The sequence below is a fragment of the Panthera uncia genome, chromosome A2 (genome assembly GCF_023721935.1).
Source record: "Panthera uncia isolate 11264 chromosome A2, Puncia_PCG_1.0, whole genome shotgun sequence".
Lineage (NCBI taxonomy): Eukaryota > Metazoa > Chordata > Mammalia > Carnivora > Felidae > Panthera > Panthera uncia.
Window position 1 is genome coordinate 77632781 of NC_064816.1, and position 19079 is coordinate 77651859.

General features: G+C 38.8%; 1 protein-coding gene across 2 annotated transcripts in view; it reads left to right on the forward strand.

Moving 5' to 3' along the window:
* RELN (reelin) overlaps positions 1-18345 on the forward strand; it is a 524894-nt gene extending 506549 nt beyond the window's left edge. The window contains exons 59-66 of one of the 2 annotated variants that reach the window (XM_049641337.1): positions 934-1095; positions 1850-2007; positions 4243-4462; positions 6303-6500; positions 7135-7233; positions 7940-8029; positions 12156-12161; positions 17239-18345. In XM_049641337.1, the coding sequence (XP_049497294.1) occupies positions 934-1095; positions 1850-2007; positions 4243-4462; positions 6303-6500; positions 7135-7233; positions 7940-8029; positions 12156-12161; positions 17239-17335 (1030 nt within the window). In that variant the 3' untranslated portion in view covers positions 17336-18345. The remainder of the gene's footprint in view (positions 1-933; positions 1096-1849; positions 2008-4242; positions 4463-6302; positions 6501-7134; positions 7234-7939; positions 8030-12155; positions 12162-17238) is intronic. The other variant, XM_049641338.1, reaches the window with a different exon arrangement.
* Positions 18346-19079: the final 734 nt, after the last annotated feature.

The following is a 19079-nucleotide window of genomic DNA, read 5'->3' on the forward strand; positions in this document are numbered from 1 at the left end:
TTTATGTTTATTTCCCATCTATTAATTTTATTTATATAAAATTTACATGTGTGTCTTATTTTCAAATTTTTCCTTCAAACCAAGAAAAACCGTTTTTCATACTAGGTTGGCTGCAAGCCAACAAACTTTTTTTATTTTAAAATAAGTAAGATAATACATTTGTCCTCAAGTAGAATTCTCTTTTATTCATGTTGCTCATTTTTAACCCACCTTAATGAGAATTTGAGTCAATAAAAGATCTAAATATGCTTCAACCAGAATCATGTGTCTTAAAGCATAGTGAAAGTCTGACACTGTGCAATTACCTTATTAGGGTGTTGATAACCCTGTCTCACGCCATCACTCTTGAAAATGAATTATGCAGGGTTAAGTTTGTGTAGACAGAGAATTTTGTCAGTCAACTCCGGGTATATTTCCAGTAATATACCAGAAGCCACTAGAATGCAGCACACTGCACGCTATTATTTTATTCTATTATCTGTGAATATATTCTTGTGCTTGTAAAGAATTAGAATATATATTATATGAAATTATTTTTAATTTTCCTTTTCATTGTCTATATAAATATATACAGGAAGTACAGAACTTACATAAAAAATATCTCAATCTAAAGGCATCTGGTTGTTTCAGTCGGTTAAGTGTCCGACTCTTGATTTTGGCTCAGGTCGTGACCTCACAGTTGGTGGGTTCAAGCCCCTCATTGGGCTCTGTACTAACAATATGGAACCTGCTTGAGATTCTCTGTCTCCATCTCTGTTTGCCCCTCCCCACTCACCTGCTTGCGCTCTCTCTTTCTCTCTCTCAAAATAAATGAATAAACTTAAAAAAAAAAAAAAACTAAATTTAACCCAGCCCCAAAGTGTTACATTGACATTAGATAGGTCATACATTTCTCTTCCGAGTTGTCTAACGCAGCCTCTGTGGTCTCTTCAGGTCTGATTCCTGGCAGCTCGTGCAGAGCCAGTGCCTTCCTTCCTCTTCCAACAGCATTGGCTGCTCCCCCTTCCAGTTCCATGAAGCCACCATCTACAATGCTGTCAACAGCTCAAACTGGAAGAGAGTCACCATTCAGCTGCCTGACCATGTCTCCTCCAGGTAAGTTGCATCCTAAGGTAAACTTTGTGGAATTATCTGGCAGTATAATTATCTATAGAGCTCATGCAGTGACCTGAAAACAACTGAGGCCAGAGATCTCATTACAGCTCTAGTAACCTCTCCCTCCTTTCACCAACCTATGTCCCAAAATGGCAGTTGCATGCCCCAAGAAGAACTAGGAAGAGATAGGATCTTTTTTGTAAATGGTACAGATCTCAAATTTTCTTTTGATAAAATAGCACAGCACATGCCAAACTCAGTCACAGGCCCCAAATCACAGACACTCACACAAAGATGTGGAGTTGGCACCATATCTTCGCCAGTGTTCTGTGATGCCAAGAGGCTGCACTGTTCATCCCATATACAGATACTGTCTGGGGTGTGCAGGGCTGGTCGGGCTACACAAAGCCACAGGATAAACATAACAGAGTGCCATCTTCCTAGAACAGTATTCATTTTACTCAAAGATCTGGAATGCAATATACCTCTCTAGGAAAAATGGACACAAATTTGTTAGGCAACAGAATAGGAAATTCACATAACACTTTCAGGGAAGGTACAAGCTCCCAGAATGGCACTCTGGGGTATATTCACAGAGTCCGAGGATTACAAGTTCATTCACCTCTACTTGGGTGCTTCAAAGAGAAGTCTGGGGAAGTCCTTTTCTCAGAAGTAGTCCCAGGGCTGGAGGCTGCACACTGCTAGGGAGAATAACAGCCGACTGAATCCCTTCTGCTCTCTGTGGGACTTTCAGTGCAACACAGTTCCGCTGGATCCAGAAGGGGGAAGAAGCTGAGAAGCAGAGCTGGGCGATTGACCACGTGTACATCGGAGAGGCTTGCCCCAAGCTCTGCAGTGGGCATGGGTACTGCACCACGGGTGCCGTCTGCATCTGCGATGAAAGCTTCCAAGGTCTGCATCCCAGCCTGTCATTTTTAACACAGGAGATGGTGAGGTTCTCCTCATCTCAGCATGTACCCAGAGGTCACTAGGAAATTGGTGAAAATGCCAGCCTGAGGGATTTGGGATGGGTGATACACTCTTTGATCACAGATATACTGATCTTTGGAATGAAGTATCAAGGATAATTTCCTGCTATGTTCCTTGAAATATTTTATTTTTTTTTTACATTTATTTATTTTTGAGAGACAGAACATGAGTGGGCAGAGAGAGAGGGAGACACAGAATCCAAAGCAGGTTTCAGGCTCTGAGCTGTCAGCACAGAGCCCGATGCAGGGCTCGAACTCATGAACCACGAGATCATGACCTGAGCTGAAGTCGGACACTTAGCCGACTGAGCCATCCAGGTGCCTCGCTCCTTGAAGTATTTTTTTTAATGCAGAATTCTATAGCACCTCACATTCACCATCCTCCATATAACTCCCTGCCCCAACCACCCCCCCCAACACCTTATTTCCACTTCTGAGCCTCTCTCCTTCCTGGCCTAGCTGCCCATCCCTGGATACTTTGCCAATACTCTTTCTTTCTCAGTCTCTCCAACAGCAGCTGTCATAGTCCTCCCAAGATGTAGCTGATGAGTCAAGGTATTCTCTTTTCCAGGTCACTCTGTCACACACACACACACACACACACACACACACACAAAACCCATGACTCAAAAAAATACATTTTTATTGCTCGAGCTTCTAAAACCTGAGTTTACAGTTTGGGACAGAGTATCTACTCAACCCCTAACATCTTAGGAAATTGCCCTCTTGGCCTCATAGAAGGCATACAGCCTTCTTTCCTCTGATGCAATGTTTCCAACAGGTTTCTACTGTTACAAAGTTTACATAATTACCATTATATTCTCAGAGCCTACTGCTTGGCCTATAGCAACACTCAATAAATCTTTTTTGAATGAATTCTTACATTGTCTTACATTTTACTGTTTACACAATGTCCACCAATTTATTCAGCAAAATCATTTAGTACTTATAAGATCCCCATAAGTCAGCTATGTTTATATCATTATTCCCACTTTATAGGTAAAGAAACTGAGACTCAGAGAACTTAAGTGACTTGCCTAAGGTGACACAGCTAGTCAGTATCAGAAAGAAGACCATTACTCAGGTTGTTCTTTCCAGTCTCATAACTGAGAGATTTAGCCAACAAGGAGCAGAATTATCCATCTTCCCCAAGGGTACAATGTAAAAATCCACAGATCTGACTTCTGGAGTAGAATATATTTAGATTTCTTGGTTGATTCTATTTCCTTGCCTCCAAATGAAATGAGTATGATTTATGTAGACTGCTGCACATCTCTCACGTTAGAAATTATTTCACGGTCATCTTTTTCCTCTATTCTCATTACCAGCTCATTCCTCTATTCTCTGAGACCAGCTGGATCTGCCCATGCATTAGCTGGAGAATTTGAACTTTAGGCAAATGAACAAATCAGATGTCTCACAAGCAGTCCTAGATGTCTGGAATTTGCCTGCTCCCCTGATCCAGTAGAGCTATGACCTTTTAATTTGGAACTATTGCAGATGTTTAGGAAAGTTGTGCTGTTCAAATCAAGGGCAAATGCAAGCACACACACATTTGCTAATGTACTGTCTCGAATGCCGGTATTTCAGCATAGTGGTCTCATACTTGCAGTCTATTCGCTATTCATTTATTTATCTCATCTTGTTATTGCATATTGTATATGTGCTTGTGTGAGCTGCTAGAATCCAACAATGAATAAAATGCAGACTGTGCTCTCCAGAATCAAGTATAGAGCTAGAAGAACAAGAATATGACTTATCCTATTTTCTGCTCCAGAGTTATACTAGGGAGAAAGAAATTAGGTTGGCCTCTCATGCCAGGGTGAGAACTCCCTAGCAAGACCCATCATTGGTAAACACAGGCGCGGCCAGATGCTGTTGGTATTTAAACAATAGATTTACGTGAACAATAAGTATATAAGCACCTACATAATTAAGTAAACATTGACTCAAAGGTAATGGGATTTTTTTTCAAGAACACAAGCCAATAATTGATTAAAAAAAAAAGAGAGAAACATTTATTTCGAGGAGTCTATATCTTCTTGGTATTTTGTCATTCTTACAGGAGGAAGAATGGATGAAACCTGAAACTGAATACTTGATCTTTAATGATTCTGCTTTCCATAGCTGATGTTTGCAATTATTCCCTTCCCTCTAGGTGATGATTGCTCTGTTTTCAGTCATGATCTTCCCAGTTATATTAAAGATAATTTCGAGTCAGCAAGAGTCACTGAGGCAAACTGGGAGACCATTCAAGGTGGAGGGATAGGAAGTGGCTGTGGGCAGCTGGCACCCTATGCCCATGGAGACTCACTGTATTTTAACGGCTGTCAGATAAGGCAAGCTGCCACCAAGCCTCTGGACCTCACTCGAGCAAGGTAACAAAACTCCTGTGTTCTGCTTCAGATATAGAATTGGTCACAAGACTGGCCACTTTCCACTGCCTGTTAGATTGAATCATGAACTTCATGGAACAGGTGTCACAAAGTGGTAGAAGCCAAAATGTCATTTGAATTTGGGATGAGGAAGCATTATGTGTTTCTACAACTCAGAATTCTGCTTTGCTTAAATTTATTGCAGAATTACCTTGTCTTTCTTCGCATGCCCTGGCCGAGTGGTGGTGACATAGGCATAAGCCAGAAGAAATGGCCAAATATAAAAAATTGATAAGTATATCAAATCAACATGTCGTATACCTTAAACCCACACAATGTTTGACGTCAATTATGTCTCCATAAAATTGAAAAAATAACTAAAATATGTTAAATTGGCTGAAGACAATCTACATAGATAATTTAATGTGGACTGTTTGCAAGTATGTAAATATAAATGTGTGTGCAAAGTAGATTTTGTAGTCAGGCAAACACATACCTGTAGTTAGCTTATGTAGGTTACAATAAATAGAAGTGGAGGCCCAATGGATGGATTATGGGGACTTTAAACGTTCACATGCTCCAAGAGCTGCTTATTAATGCAAAATAGAGTGCTCAGACACTGTGCAAATCAACCAGGAAAGTGACAGAGAAAAAGAGACCCCAGGAAAGTTGAATTTCCTTCTCCACCTGGCCTCCACAGCTGTGCCACTTCCGCCAGTACAAACATGGCTTTTTGTCTGTGTAATTCAAAAAACAAAACAAAAAAGAAGATTCTAAGGCTTTATGAAGATTGCAAAGTATTAGACTAGAGTATTCACAGAATGCTGGAAAGCGTTCAGTAGCTACAAATATATTGGAAAACTGGGTGTTTGGTTATTAACCAAATGTAGATGTTTACTTAAGACTTTTCACTTTGGAAAACATTAGTAATGTATTTTCAGAGGCAGAAAGGTAAGTTTAGGTTCTTTCACTATGATAAACAATGAAAATGTAATTATTTTGGTAATCATGGAGATACCAAAATTTTGTTCACCCATCCCGTTCTTTCCTACCAAAAAGATGTACTTAATCTGGGGACAACCTGATATTTCCTTGACCCCATCTACAGCTACAACTAGCTGCTTAATTAACAATTGCACACCGTGTTGTACAAGCAAGTTTAATTCATGCCATTTATAAGTTTTGAGCCCACTGCTTTATTTCACCATCTCCCCTAAGTGGGACTACTGTATTAATTGCTAGGACTCTGATTAGATATAGATTAGATATTAAACATAGATTTCCTATGTTTAAAAACTTATCTTCTAAGGGTAGGGATGCCTGTGCAATTGAAACAGAATAGCAGACATGGTCCTGAGCCGTGGACCATGTCTAACTCAATTTTCCCTCCACTCTGATCTCCAGACATCTGTCCTAAAACAGACATGATGATTTATCCTTGCGCAGATGCTATTCAGCTTGGAGCTATTTGTAAAAAACAAAAAAAAAAAAGTGTAAATATTGTGGTTTTAGTCCTTGTCCTCTCTGTGTCCTCATGCCTACTTGGCCCCTATTACCTTTCAGAGATTAGAAGATATTTTAGGACACAGAGCTTTGAAAGTCAAAATTGTTTTCTTTGCGTAGAACACCAGCCTTCTAAGATTATCTCTCATATGTATGATGTAAAAGATAATATAAATAAATTTTATTGCTAATATGATTCAGTCATAAGACTGGATGCTTCTCTTTCTACTCTGTGACCTCAGAAATTATGGACTTTAGGATCAAGAAAGGTAAAAGAAAAAAAAATTAGAAAGTATAAAACTTTGAATACCACCTGACGCTTGTTTCCCTGTGTTTTCAGCAAAATCATGTTTGTTTTGCAAATTGGGAGCACGTCACAGACAGACAGCTGCAACAGTGACCTGAGTGGCCCCCACGCCGTGGACAAGGCCGTGCTGCTGCAGTACAGTGTCAACAATGGGGTCACCTGGCACGTCATCGCACAGCACCAGCCCAAGGACTTCACACAGGCTCAGCGAGTGTCTTACAATGTCCCCCTGTAAGTGGCCTGAATGGAAAGGCATGGTCTCATGCGTGATCCCTGAGAATCACAGGGTCTGAGCTGGAAGTTTGGTGGAGTTACTGGAACAACAGCACAGAAGCAGGTGGTGGCACAGCCAAGACTAACCCAGACCCCCCGAAGTTGTGTCACCATTTTCTGTTAGGCAAGGAACTAGGTGCAACAGGGAATAGAGAATAACAACTAAATGCAAAGGCACTTTTTGCGTATTTCCCTTTCTCTAACCAGTATTTCTAGTCCTTTAGAAAGAAACATTGTTAATTTTCTGCCTACGCTCATTTGAAAGTTTTCTGAGGGTAGGCAACCATGTCACTTTTGCTTAGCCTTGTACCCCCAGCCTTTAGCACAGTGTCTGTCACACAGAAGCCATGTCACGTTTGTTGGCCGAAAACAGTGCTTTTCCAGGTACCAGTGGGGCACGGGGAAGCAGGGAGGGAGTTGTAACAGAATTACAAGTCCTTGAGGAGCCAAATCCTAGGACCTAAGCAAATCTGAATTCCATATCCTAATTTTTGTTGATTTAGGCTAGCCTATTCTGTTTGAAGTCTGCAAGTCACATACCAAGGAAGTTTTGTTTTCTATCATTTAACCTCTTTGTCCTTCTGTGACCCAGGGAGGCCCGGATGAAAGGAGTTTTATTGCGCTGGTGGCAACCGCGCCACAATGGAACAGGTCATGATCAGTGGGCTTTGGACCATGTGGAGGTCGTCCTGTGAGTATCTGATGCGTAGCATCCCATGTCCCTTTCAGGAAGGTTTGAAATTCCTTTGATGTGGCATGCTCCTTAATTCAGTAACAACCGCTCCTAATGAGAAGCCCCCACAAGACTTTGGCCTACACTCTTCAGCAACTGCAATCTGTAGCTTAGGTCAACCTGAAATAGCCAAGTCCCAAATGCAGTTTAATGTAACTTAGACAACTTCAGTGAGCAAAAGATTTATGTGTGCATTTGACAACATTCGTTAAATGGGATGAAACAAAAACCTCAGGGTAAATGGGAAACAGTGTCTTTGCCACATCTAGGTTGCCTTATAAAATGGCATGACATCCCTCAGAAGGGAAGGGCTCTGTATTGGTCAGTGTGCAGAGTGTTTCTGGATGACGTGCCCAGTTACAAACACCTGTCCGAGCCACCGATGCCTGAGGTGGCCTTCAGTTTAGTGACGTCGTTGCGATTAGAGCAAGGCATTTGTGGTTTCAGATTCCTCCCGCCCCATCCCAGCCCCTTGCAAGCTGAGGGTGTCCCCCTGTGGCTTCTCCCATAGAATAGCTGAGGGTGTCCACCTGTGGCTTCTTCCATAGAATAGCTGAGGGTGTCCCCCTGTGGCTTCTCCCATAGAATAAAGCTGGTGCCGCTGTCCCCTTAGCCGGGTTGACTGTTGTGCAGAGAGATGATTGATTTTTCTCTAACGATCTAGTTCCTGTAGAACTGGAACGGGAAAGCTTATGTCTCGACGTGTTCGGACTGATGGCTCCAAGTGGTTGGCAAGGAGAGGCGAATCTTCTCGGTAGATAGGTTCAAATGTTCATTCTGTTTACCAGATCAAAAATGAAATCAGCCCTTTGGCTGATTTCAGTCATTTTGAAAGCAAACGTAAATGATTAATTGGTAGGAAAACTACCAGATCTGTTTTCTTTCAATCATAGCCATGAGCTGAATTTTTCAGTCTTGACTTAGCCCTCGTCTTAGTTTTCACTGAGGCACCTGCTTGCATGGCATCCATATCAACCCCCAAATCCAAGAGCAACCCAGTCCCTACACAAGTCCCCACTGTGCGCTCTGCTGCTTTGGACAACTTGCTGGGCTCTGCCTCCACAAGACAAAGTCGAAGTTTAAAATCACAGTCCATATTCATCTGGATCTATATATGAGGCTGATGTTTTACTTAGATATTGATTTCCTCAGACTACAGTATTCCAGGAGAATAGAACAAAACCTGGGCTCTAAAATGAACACATATATATGGTAAGGCCAGAGAGAGATGTCCAAATAGACCAAGAACCAATCCTAGAGCCTTTCTGCCCTAAATACTCTCCTTTCAGAGCAGCGCTTCTCAATCTGATTGAACATCAGAATCACTCAGGAGCTTTTGGAAGAAGCATCCCTCCAGATGGTTTGATTGAAATTGATCTGCAGTGGGACCTGAGCATCAGTCTTTTTAAAAGGCACCCGGAGTGATTCTAATAAACTGGTTGAGAATCCAATTTAGAGTCAATAAACACTTTGTATCTTTCAAGTCTCTTGCCAAGACGGTTTACATTAATAGGGCTTCGTGTGCCTGACAAAGCATTATCAACTCCGATGGAAACTTAAAAACTTGACAGTCCTCAAAAGAAAGCAACGAATACTGCCCTTGGGGTAGACATGACAATCCTTAACATGTCATGTGTGTGAGTAGATTAGAGATTTCTTCTCCTGCCACCCAACCAAACAATTTCAGTTATCAGTTTTGGATTTCCGAGACATATCATCACCACAATACCCTCCCTTGAACAAAATTGAAGAGCAGGTGGGGTCAGCTGTGCAAATATACTCCTGTGGTGGGAAACAGCCCCTTTGCAACTTTGAAGCAAACTCTGTCCTTCCTTCCCTGTTGACCTGCTTCCTCAGAGTCTCTCAGAGCATCAGCAGGAAGCCTCACCACATAGCTCCCAAGGGACCCTCTTGAATACCTGGTGTTGGTGTTAATTTTTATAAGCAGCCACCGGCATCATGCTGTTACTACAAGAATCAAGTTTGGATTATAGGAAATCTATCATATCGATCATTTTTCTGGAGAAAGAATCTATGTGTAATGACTTCACTTTTATTCCATCTCCAGAATTTTAGTCCTCTGAAGAATTTATCACTTACCAGGCACCTTTCTGCTCTTACTCTGCATTATTCTTGCAGACTTTCCAGACACTAAAACATTTTGAATGAGTAAAGAGCATTTCCATATATGCACAGTGTTGCATGATTTGGACTTCATTCGGTATCTTCTTTCAGTGAATGATTTAAAAATTATAATTCACACATATCACCAAATAATTTTATTTTTTTTATATCACACAGATAATTTTAAAAGGAAATGCTAGCTCTTTAATGACATTTCAAAATTTTGTTAAAAATAAAGGATATACTTTGCTTTCTTTCCTTTCTTTTTTTTGGAGAAAGAAACAGAAATTATATTTTCAGAACCATCTTTTTGATATTTTGCTTTTGTGTTAGGATTTAACATTTCTATACCACTGTCCCCTTCCATAGCACTTCTTTTCAGAAGAGTCAAAGGTTTTAAGGCATTCACTAACTAATATGCCCTTGATAGCTCTACAAAATAATCACTCTAAGTCATTCATTTGATGAGTTTAAAATAAAAAATAAAGTTCCAGAGAATTCAGAAAAATAAAACACGATAATTCTCCAAAGGGTCTCCAAAGGGTCTTTCAACCAAATGAAGCACCAAGAAGCTAGCCAAGATTTGCTTCATGATTCACAAATATTACTAATTATAATTTTGCTACAGCAGATATATACTTAGAAATAGAGAGGTAGAGGGGCGCCTGGGTGGCTCAGTCGGTTAAGTGTCCGACTTCAGCTCGGGTCATGATCTCACGGTTCATGGGTTCGAGCCCTGTGTCGGGCACTGTGCTGACAGCCCAGAGCCTGGAGCCTGCTTTGGATTCTGTGTCTCCCTCTCTGTCTGCAACTCCCCCGCTCATGCTCTTTTTCCCTCTCTCTCTCAAAATTTGGATAATAAAACATTTAAAAAATTTTAAAAAAAAGAAATAGGGAGGTAGAATACTCCCATAAATCCCTATTAATTCAAAATATCCTCGAATTCACTATACTTTTATATGATAACATTTAGTGATATAAACTAGCATTGCTAACTCCTCAAGTGTGGAAGAGAGAGTAGACTGGGGTGCAAATCTAAAGAGATACAAGCCCTACTTAACTGATGACTCCAAATATGGCTGCTAATATGTTTTTGCAACTAATGGTTGGAAAACCATTACATTTTTAGAACGTATTTTCTTTTCTGAGTGAACACTGGCCTTAATCTAACTTTATTACCATAGTTTTGCTTCTGTGCATGTGCACTAAGGACACATGCTAAAAATCCCTAGAAAGAAAAATTCCAGTCACGCATGGTATCTTGAAAATAACCTCAGTACTGCCCATATTAGCTACAAAGGTACATAAATGAGTTTGATGAGAACAAATTCAGCACTTTTGAAAATATTTCAAGGTTTAGGAATGCATCCTAAATTGACAACATACATAACAAATGTTTAACCTAATGGGTTAATTCTAAAATACTCCATGTGGAAGGATTTGCGTTTCATAAATATAGATGTACAGAATGACAAGCCCCACATCATAAAAGAGTAAAAGCACCATTTAGCACTTAACAAGCAAAGTCACTTATGCTTTATGCTTGTTTGAGAGTGAAATCTTTTCATTCTGGTGATGTTTTTCAGTAAAACCTGCCCATGAAAAGCTCTTCGTGAGAATTGGCCACTGCTATTCTGGCATAAAACAGATGTACTAAATTGACAGATGACTTTTTCCCAGCCTCACTAGCTTACCAAAAGGCCTTATTCTGTAAAGTCTGAGCAATATAGCAGAACACAGTCACTGACAACCATGTCAGAAACCTAATGTCTCTGAATTCACTTGCTAGTAGAGAACGTTCATTTTGCAGTAAATGTTTGTGAACACCCTTGGGCAGACCCCTCACAAGATCCATGCTGGTGGGGTTCTTCTTAGGATAAAAGAGAAATCTTGGTCTTAATCGTTTTTGTTGGGCACTCATCCTTTTATCCTAAGAATCTCCCTCACCCAACTCCGCATCTCATTCACACATCACATTTTTTTGTGTACGTGTCTAAGTCACAACCTGTCATGTGTATAATGAAGTGGGCCAATTTTTGCATGTGTACCTTGAAAGCAAATGGCTCGGTAAAGAGCCTTTGTGAATTGACTTACTAAAGAGTGAATAATTACCGCATTTACTGGGAATGAAAACCAATATGTTGCTAACTATGGTCTTAAACGCATTTATCAGATTTCAATAATATGAGTACCATCATGACCCATCCCCTCATGCTATCCATTATCAAAATACTATCACATTTTTGGCACAAATGATTTTTGGAGATGAGCATAGTACATTTGTTGCAAAGCATATTTATCCTTTACTAATTTGACTGTGTTATCTGATGTAGAGGACTTCTGTATTTTTTAAAGCCCATTCCTTAATATATTCAGGAATAAGTATTTTCTAAAATGTAAATAACTGAAAAAAAAACACAATAAATTAAGGTTAGTTATTAACTACTACTTTCCTATTTATACTTTATACACAACATTTATGCCAAATGTAGTACTAAGCTACATGTACCTTGACATATGGTTATGAGCAAATATTGCATGTTGCATTACATTAAAAAGTTAAATATATGTATATATCAGGTGTAGGAGAATAAGAAATAACTTCTTTAATTTTTATTTTCAAAAGAGATGAAAAATCCTATATTGCATCTAAACCTGATCAGACTTTTATGACTAATCACAGTGCTGCATGCATTGAAAGGCATTTTTTAACTTGTGTTATATTTCATTATTTGCTGTCATTGGTTTTCCACTAGAGTAAGGTAAGTCCTCTTACTAACTCTGGGTAATTGTCGCCTAATAGTCTCATCAGTGTTACCTACATTAACAAAAGTCTTGTCGAAGACCTTTGCAATTAAAAAAAGATCTGTGAAAACAAAGTTATGTATGATATTGGGATATACTGGGACATTTGGAACCTAGATCATATAAAGTCAGAGTTCAGCAAAATTGTGGTAGTTCTTTAGTGTGTGTGCAATATTGGGCACAACAGCATAGACAAGAGTGCTAATCAGCATTGCTTTATTGAGTAACAAATTTCACTCTGTGCCTGAGACTGTATTAGAGAAATTAAAAACTAGAGATGAGTGTCAAAGACCTAGGGGTTCTGATTAAATGTAATGTCTCTCAAAAGATCTGTTGTGCTGGAGATGCGTGCGGGTACCTTGACTTTTTAATTCTGTTTTAAATTAATAAGTGAATTGGCAGGGGTGCCTGGGTGGTTCAGTCAATTGAGTGTCTGACTCCTGGTTTGAGCTCAGGTCATGATCTCATGGTTCACGAGTTTGAGCCCCACGACGGGCTCCGCGCTAGCAGTGTGAGACTTGCTTGGGATTCTCTCTCTCCCTCTCTCTCTCTGCCCCTCCCCTGCTCCCACTCCCTCTCTCTCTCAAAATAAATTAATAAACATTAAAAAATATTTTTAAAAAATAAGTGAATTGGCAGAAAGTAGTGGACCTATTCTTAATATTTGTGAGTTCTAGATCCTATCCTTAGGTAAGATTTGCCTTCTTTAATATGTAGTTACATTTGTCCTCCAGTGGTGATATTTTAAAACTTACGAAAGAAGTTAAAATGGTTTTATCATTTATTAATCATCTGCATGTTATGCTAGGGGTTTTCACTTAATCCTTACAACTCCCTGAGGTACACATTATTAGATATTCTTCTTCTTCCCTCTTAGCAGAGAAAATAAATACGAAATTTTCAACATTTGTGAGATATCTGAGCCTACACTTATCTATATGTAGCCTTCCTTAAAATGCAGGGTGTTGAAAATAAAATGTCCGGCATCCTCTACTCAGGGGAGTTTCATTGATTAGTTTGAACAGCGGCATCTCATCTTCTACTCACCAGTATTTCTCTAAAAGATGTGACAGTCCCCTGGATTCTTACTTTTGCATTCGTATAAGGTGTTAATTATTGTATCATATGTTTTGATAATGAATAAATAAATGACTGATCAGTAAAAAAGCCTACATTTCTAGGATCTCAAATTACTTCTGCCAAGGCTCTATCTTCCCCATTTCTGTTGGAAAATCTGTTAAAAATCAATTGAAATTTTTTTTCATAATAATTGATGACCTAACATAGCAGCTCCAGTGAAGAGTAACAGTTCAAAATAGCATAGAGTCTTTCTTGAAAGTTCTTGCAAGATCCATATTTCCTATGCAGAAACAGAGAAGGGTCTTATATTTCCATCTAAGTCTCTAAAGTCACTTGGCGATAGTGGAAATTTAAGTTAGCGTTTCCAACATGCCACTGACATTCAGTCTCCCTTCTTTCAGTGACTTACAAAGGAGAATTTAAAATTGGACCAAGTTCTATGCACAGCCACAGCAAATCAATATGCCAAGTAGCCTAGTTGATATGCCTTGGGATGAATATTACCTGCTTTCATTGTACTTAAAAATTTTTTAAATTACTTTCCCCTGTAATTGCAGTGGAAAAATAAATCTTTAAAATTCCATCACACCAGTAATTATTTTGGTAATAAGGTTATCTATAGCTATATATCTACATATATCAGAAACAAAAATAGGGGGTGCCTGGGTGGCTCAGTAGGTTAAGCATCCGACTCTTGATTTCACCTCAGGTCATGATCTCAGGTTGGTGAAGTCAAGCCCCACGTCAGGCTCTGCACTGAAGCCTGCTTGGGATTCTGTCTCTCCCCACCCCTCTCTCTCTCTCTGCCCCTCCCCCACTCTGTCTCTCTACCCCTACCCTGTTATATAGAAAAGTTGCTTTAAAGCCATTAAACGTACACCTCAACTTTCATTAAAACTTTAATGTTCCTTTGTTCCCATATATTGAGGTCACTTTCATGTCAATCTAGATTGCATTGAGATAACTAAATATCTTGAGTGTTCTGAGTTTTCTTTTCCTATGTAAAATATCTTAACTATTTTAAATTATCTTTGAGTACCTTGTATCTTTAAACATGTTTACAACAGAATAATTTTCATTGCTTTAACTTTGCAGTTATTCTTTATAGTTAAAGAGTAATGATTTACAACAGGAATCCAATCAGTAAGTCACCAAAAGTTTAACAAACATGCCTTGACCACCCACGGGTGAGGCAGGAGTCTCAGTGCTGTGGTGTGGGGGTGGGAGGGAATGGGGGGCAAGCCACGACACTGACAGAACACAGTTAATCTCCATTCAAAGCAGAAAATGAGCACGATGAGGGTCCAAAGTAGGGGGGACATCCCTTCAGGGAGCAATAAATAAAATGTGATACTTGGAAAAAATGTAGAAATGCCAAGGCTCTATCTTTCCCATTGATGTAGGGGATTGGTCAGTGAGGCAGATGGAAGAGGTTCAGGGTGGCTCTGACTAGAGCAGTCTGTATGGGAACGTAGTGGAAGAAAGGACTTAAACAACAGAGTAAGATTAAACCTGCAGAGAACTTGAAGTATCGGGCTAGGTTGGCTTAGATGTGGCTCCATAGACAAGAGGATTGCGAATGGCTTGTTCCAAGGTAGAGTCAGCATTTGAGGGAAAGTTTACAGAGTCTGGTGTGCAAAACACGCTGTATGTATGTGGAAAGATAGGCACAATGTATCAATGATACTTTCTCAGGATCTCGTGGTTTCTTTTCAGTGGTGTTTTTCCATAAAGGGAGAGAGTGAGAAGACTAGGTTAGCAGGCCACCATGATACCCAGGGAAAGGCCACAAGATGACCTACTGTGCTGGGAAGAAGATGACCAGTGACAGTCCTGGTATTTTGTGACTAAAGAGGCGACAGGATTTTTTCTCCTGACACTTGACTAGTTCAAGACATTAACTCGTTGTCCTCTTTTTGTAACTGGACTTTACATAGGTAGCAATTAGTACTTATAGCAGATAATAAATAATAAAGTTAATAATATTTATTATAAAATTATTAAAAAACATAATAATATGTAATAATAAATTCACTTCATCCTTCAACCATGACATTGAAACTGGTCAACTTAGTTGATATATGTAACACTGTCACATCAGGGGAGAAAGGAAGGGTGGTAAAGTTACTGAAGATAAACCTCTTTTTGTGTGTGTTTTTCTCTACAGTGGCTTCAGAGTGTATTCTAGCTTCCATTCTATAGTGTCTAGCAGTTTGATAATACAGAAACCCAGAGTAGAAAGTTATTAGCACCTCAATACAAAATGTGTATATCAATGTGATGTCTATTTTTTTATCAGGTTTTCAGCACAGGTATTATTGCTTTTTGATTAAACATATCTGATGATACTGACTTTATGTATTTTCCTTTGAGACATTTTATTATAAATATTTTCTAATGATCAAACAACTATAAAATCATCATTTTAAAGGTTTCGGTATGTTACAAATGTTAATATGATATTACTTAATTGTAATATCTAGTATAATATACTAGGTAAAAAAGTATCATTTTACACCCTGGTATAGTGATCATTAATAACCCAAAACATGCCACTGAGTGCAAAATTGCCCCTTCCCTTCTCTTTACCCTAATTCAAGTTCATGTCATGTTGACCTTCATGGTGGAATCAGATCACACATGACATTATCCCACTCCAGATACATTTTATGTTTCCCTGAAATGAAGGAGGAAAAAACTTGGTGTCCACACAGTTTTTAAGAGACTCGGTAAATCTGGAAAATATCGATAGGCTCACATTTAAAAACCACATTTTGGGGGGTGCCTGGGTAGCTCAGTCAGTTAAGCGTCAGACTCCGGAGCAGGTCATGATCTCACAGTTCTGGGTTCAAGCCCCGCATCGGACTCTGTGCTGACAGACAGCTCAGAGCCTGGAGTCTGCTTTGGATTCTGTGTCTCCCTCTCTGTCTGCCCCTCCCCTGCTCCCACTCTGTCTGTCTCTCAAAAATAAATAAACATTAAAAAAAATTTTTAAAGCCACATTTTGATGCCACCTATAGATATGTTGTCACTCAGGTCAGCATGTGAAAGAAGTGTGGTTCTTTTTAGTGTGTTATAGATAACGATCCTTTTTAAAGCATATTTTCCATTCCAAAACTTTTAACCGCTGTCTCTACCAATATTGCGCAATTTCTTACCGACTCCCAAAATCCATCTTCCGTACTTTTAGCAGCTTCACGTATAATATGTATGTATGCATATGTGTACGTACATACGTGGAGGAAATATATGACCCCTACACAATTACACATTTAATTACACCTTCTTGGTATTTATGATCTTTTTTCCAGTCAAGTGTCTTTCTTTTCCATAAGACCATGTTTATAGAGCCCAGATGCCTATTGTTTGCAGAAGACCATGAAATCCAACTTCCTGAGAAAAATTTGCTTTCTTTTGCCCCTGAGTCTAATCAAATAAGAAGTTCAAGCTGATTCAGCTGACAACTTTGTTTTTCCTTTGTTTGTTTTTGCTTTTTAAGCTTTAAATGAGAATGTTCACTAAAGGAATCAAATTCTGTTTCCTACTTGTTAAAGATGTGTTTAAATAAGGTAGTGGGTACAGCATACACTTCCTCTCTAATGAAATCCACCCAAGTAGACAGTTTCAGAAAAAAGTCCAAGAATAAAATTCAAAAGCCAGAACAGTTTCATTCCACTTTCACTGTGAATCAAGAGAATTTACCATATTTTCCGGTTTGGAGCTCACTAGTGAACAGAAGGGGCTTTCTTCAAGGCCAAAGACAGTGAATACAGGCGTCAACCTTTAGTTATTCTGTCTTGGGGGAGTAATGTCAGCATGACCTATTAACCATGAGCATTTTCAAATAAGTGTCAGGCTAACGTAGAACATAGACTACATTGCGCTTTCAGTGATGGGACTTACATGCTCTTTTTCCTTTCCCTCCCTGCCTCTATCCTTTCTGATGTTAAACAGCACTCGCAAACAAAATTACATGATGAATTTTTCACGACAACACGGGCTCAGGCACTTCTACAACAGAAGACGAAGGTCACTTAGACGATACCCATGAAGAATCAAAAAGTTTATTTTCCTTCCAACATGTGACGTGTTGCTTTCCCATTCTTTTAAAATCTCGCACTGCATCTGATATCAGGAAAATTCTGTGAAGGACTCGGTGATTAACGGAAAGCCCTTCTCAAGACCGAGTGCACACCACTTCCCCACACTGTGAACTAATGACAAGTGACTTATTTTCTCATAAGTAAATGTCTTCATGTTGCTGTGTCCGTGAAAATTGTGATCTGTTGTAATATCAGTTACAGTGGCAGTATTGAAAATAAGAAATAGTTTAACAGAAAGAAAAAAGTTTAAGCACAAAAATTTAAGAGATTTTATGTTTAAAATGGCATTTAGTACAGAATTTAACATTCTTGGTCACAAAGCTATTTAAGTGGACTGTATTTCAGCTATGTATCATGTTTTATATGATTAAATTATCATTGTTTGTTTTATGTATTATCTTCTACAGTATAACACATTGACACTGTATTTACTTGTTTTGTTGCAATATTTTGCTGCTGAATTTCAGGCTACTTATATTCTTCAGAAAATTCATTGAAATACCTACTCAAGAAGATAGTTGTAAAGATATTGTATCTCCTTTAATATACTCCTTAAAATGTATGTTGGTTTAGCGTTGTTTTGTGGATAAGAAAAATGCTTGACCTTGAAATATTTTCTACTTAAAAATTGTGGATGAAAACCCTATCTCCCACAAAGTTCCCAGCTCCTTGTCTAAAGATTTTTTTCAAGTGTTCTGTGGCTGATTTACTAACAGTGACTGCCATTTTGTGTCTGTGGTAACAAGAGTGATTTGTAAAACAGTGGATGTTTTCATTGTGTTCTCTTCGTGGATTGTTCTTCCTGCGGGTCATTCTCATACCTTCTGATGAAGTTGTACCAACACCAGCAACATTGTGATGGCCCTGTAGCCCTGAACTCTCGATTAACCTAACTGAAAGGTTGTACTCTAGGGTGAACCAAGCTAAAAGCCCATACTTAAATAAAAATTATGTCCATAAGCCACTTGAGGCTCATTTGTCTTTATTCGTTTTTTTAATTAAATTTTGTGTCAGATTTGGAGAGCTGATCAATTTTGGAAAAAACGGTGTCAGATGTACTTACTGGTGTTTGGTTTCATCACTGTTAATAACAATTATGAAGCCACACTTTCAATTCAACCATTTTCTCTTATTCTATTTCTATTAATCACTCTGTTTCTATTAATCACTCTGTAATTACTGTAAGAAAAGTCAATAGAGAATTCTGAAAATTATTGAATTCCTGAGAAATGTTGTTAGCTGCTACATAAATACCTGGCTCATAATGAGCCCTCATGCATTCATTCAGCAAATATTTGTGGAATGCTTGCTATGTGGTAGGCACTTTGCTAAGTGTTGAGGATAAAAATGGTGATTGGGGCATTTTCCCTGCTTGTAATGTCTACCAAATAAAAAGCACGTTGGTACTGTTGAATTTGTTGATTTCCCAGAGGATTAAAAAATATCTAGGTAATAGAGTAATAGACGGCAATAGTGTTTCTCACTGGACAGGGAAATGATAAAGGATGATCTCTCTGAGAAGCTTAGCTAAACTTTATTTTAAGCCTAATATCAAATCCATTGTGAATCATTGCCTTGAGATACAGGTCTTCTTTTTTCTGCCAACCTAATTTAATATATGACTTATTTTACAATTTGGTGCACTATTTGACACATGATTGTCTGTAACTGTTGTATCTTAATTGTTGACTT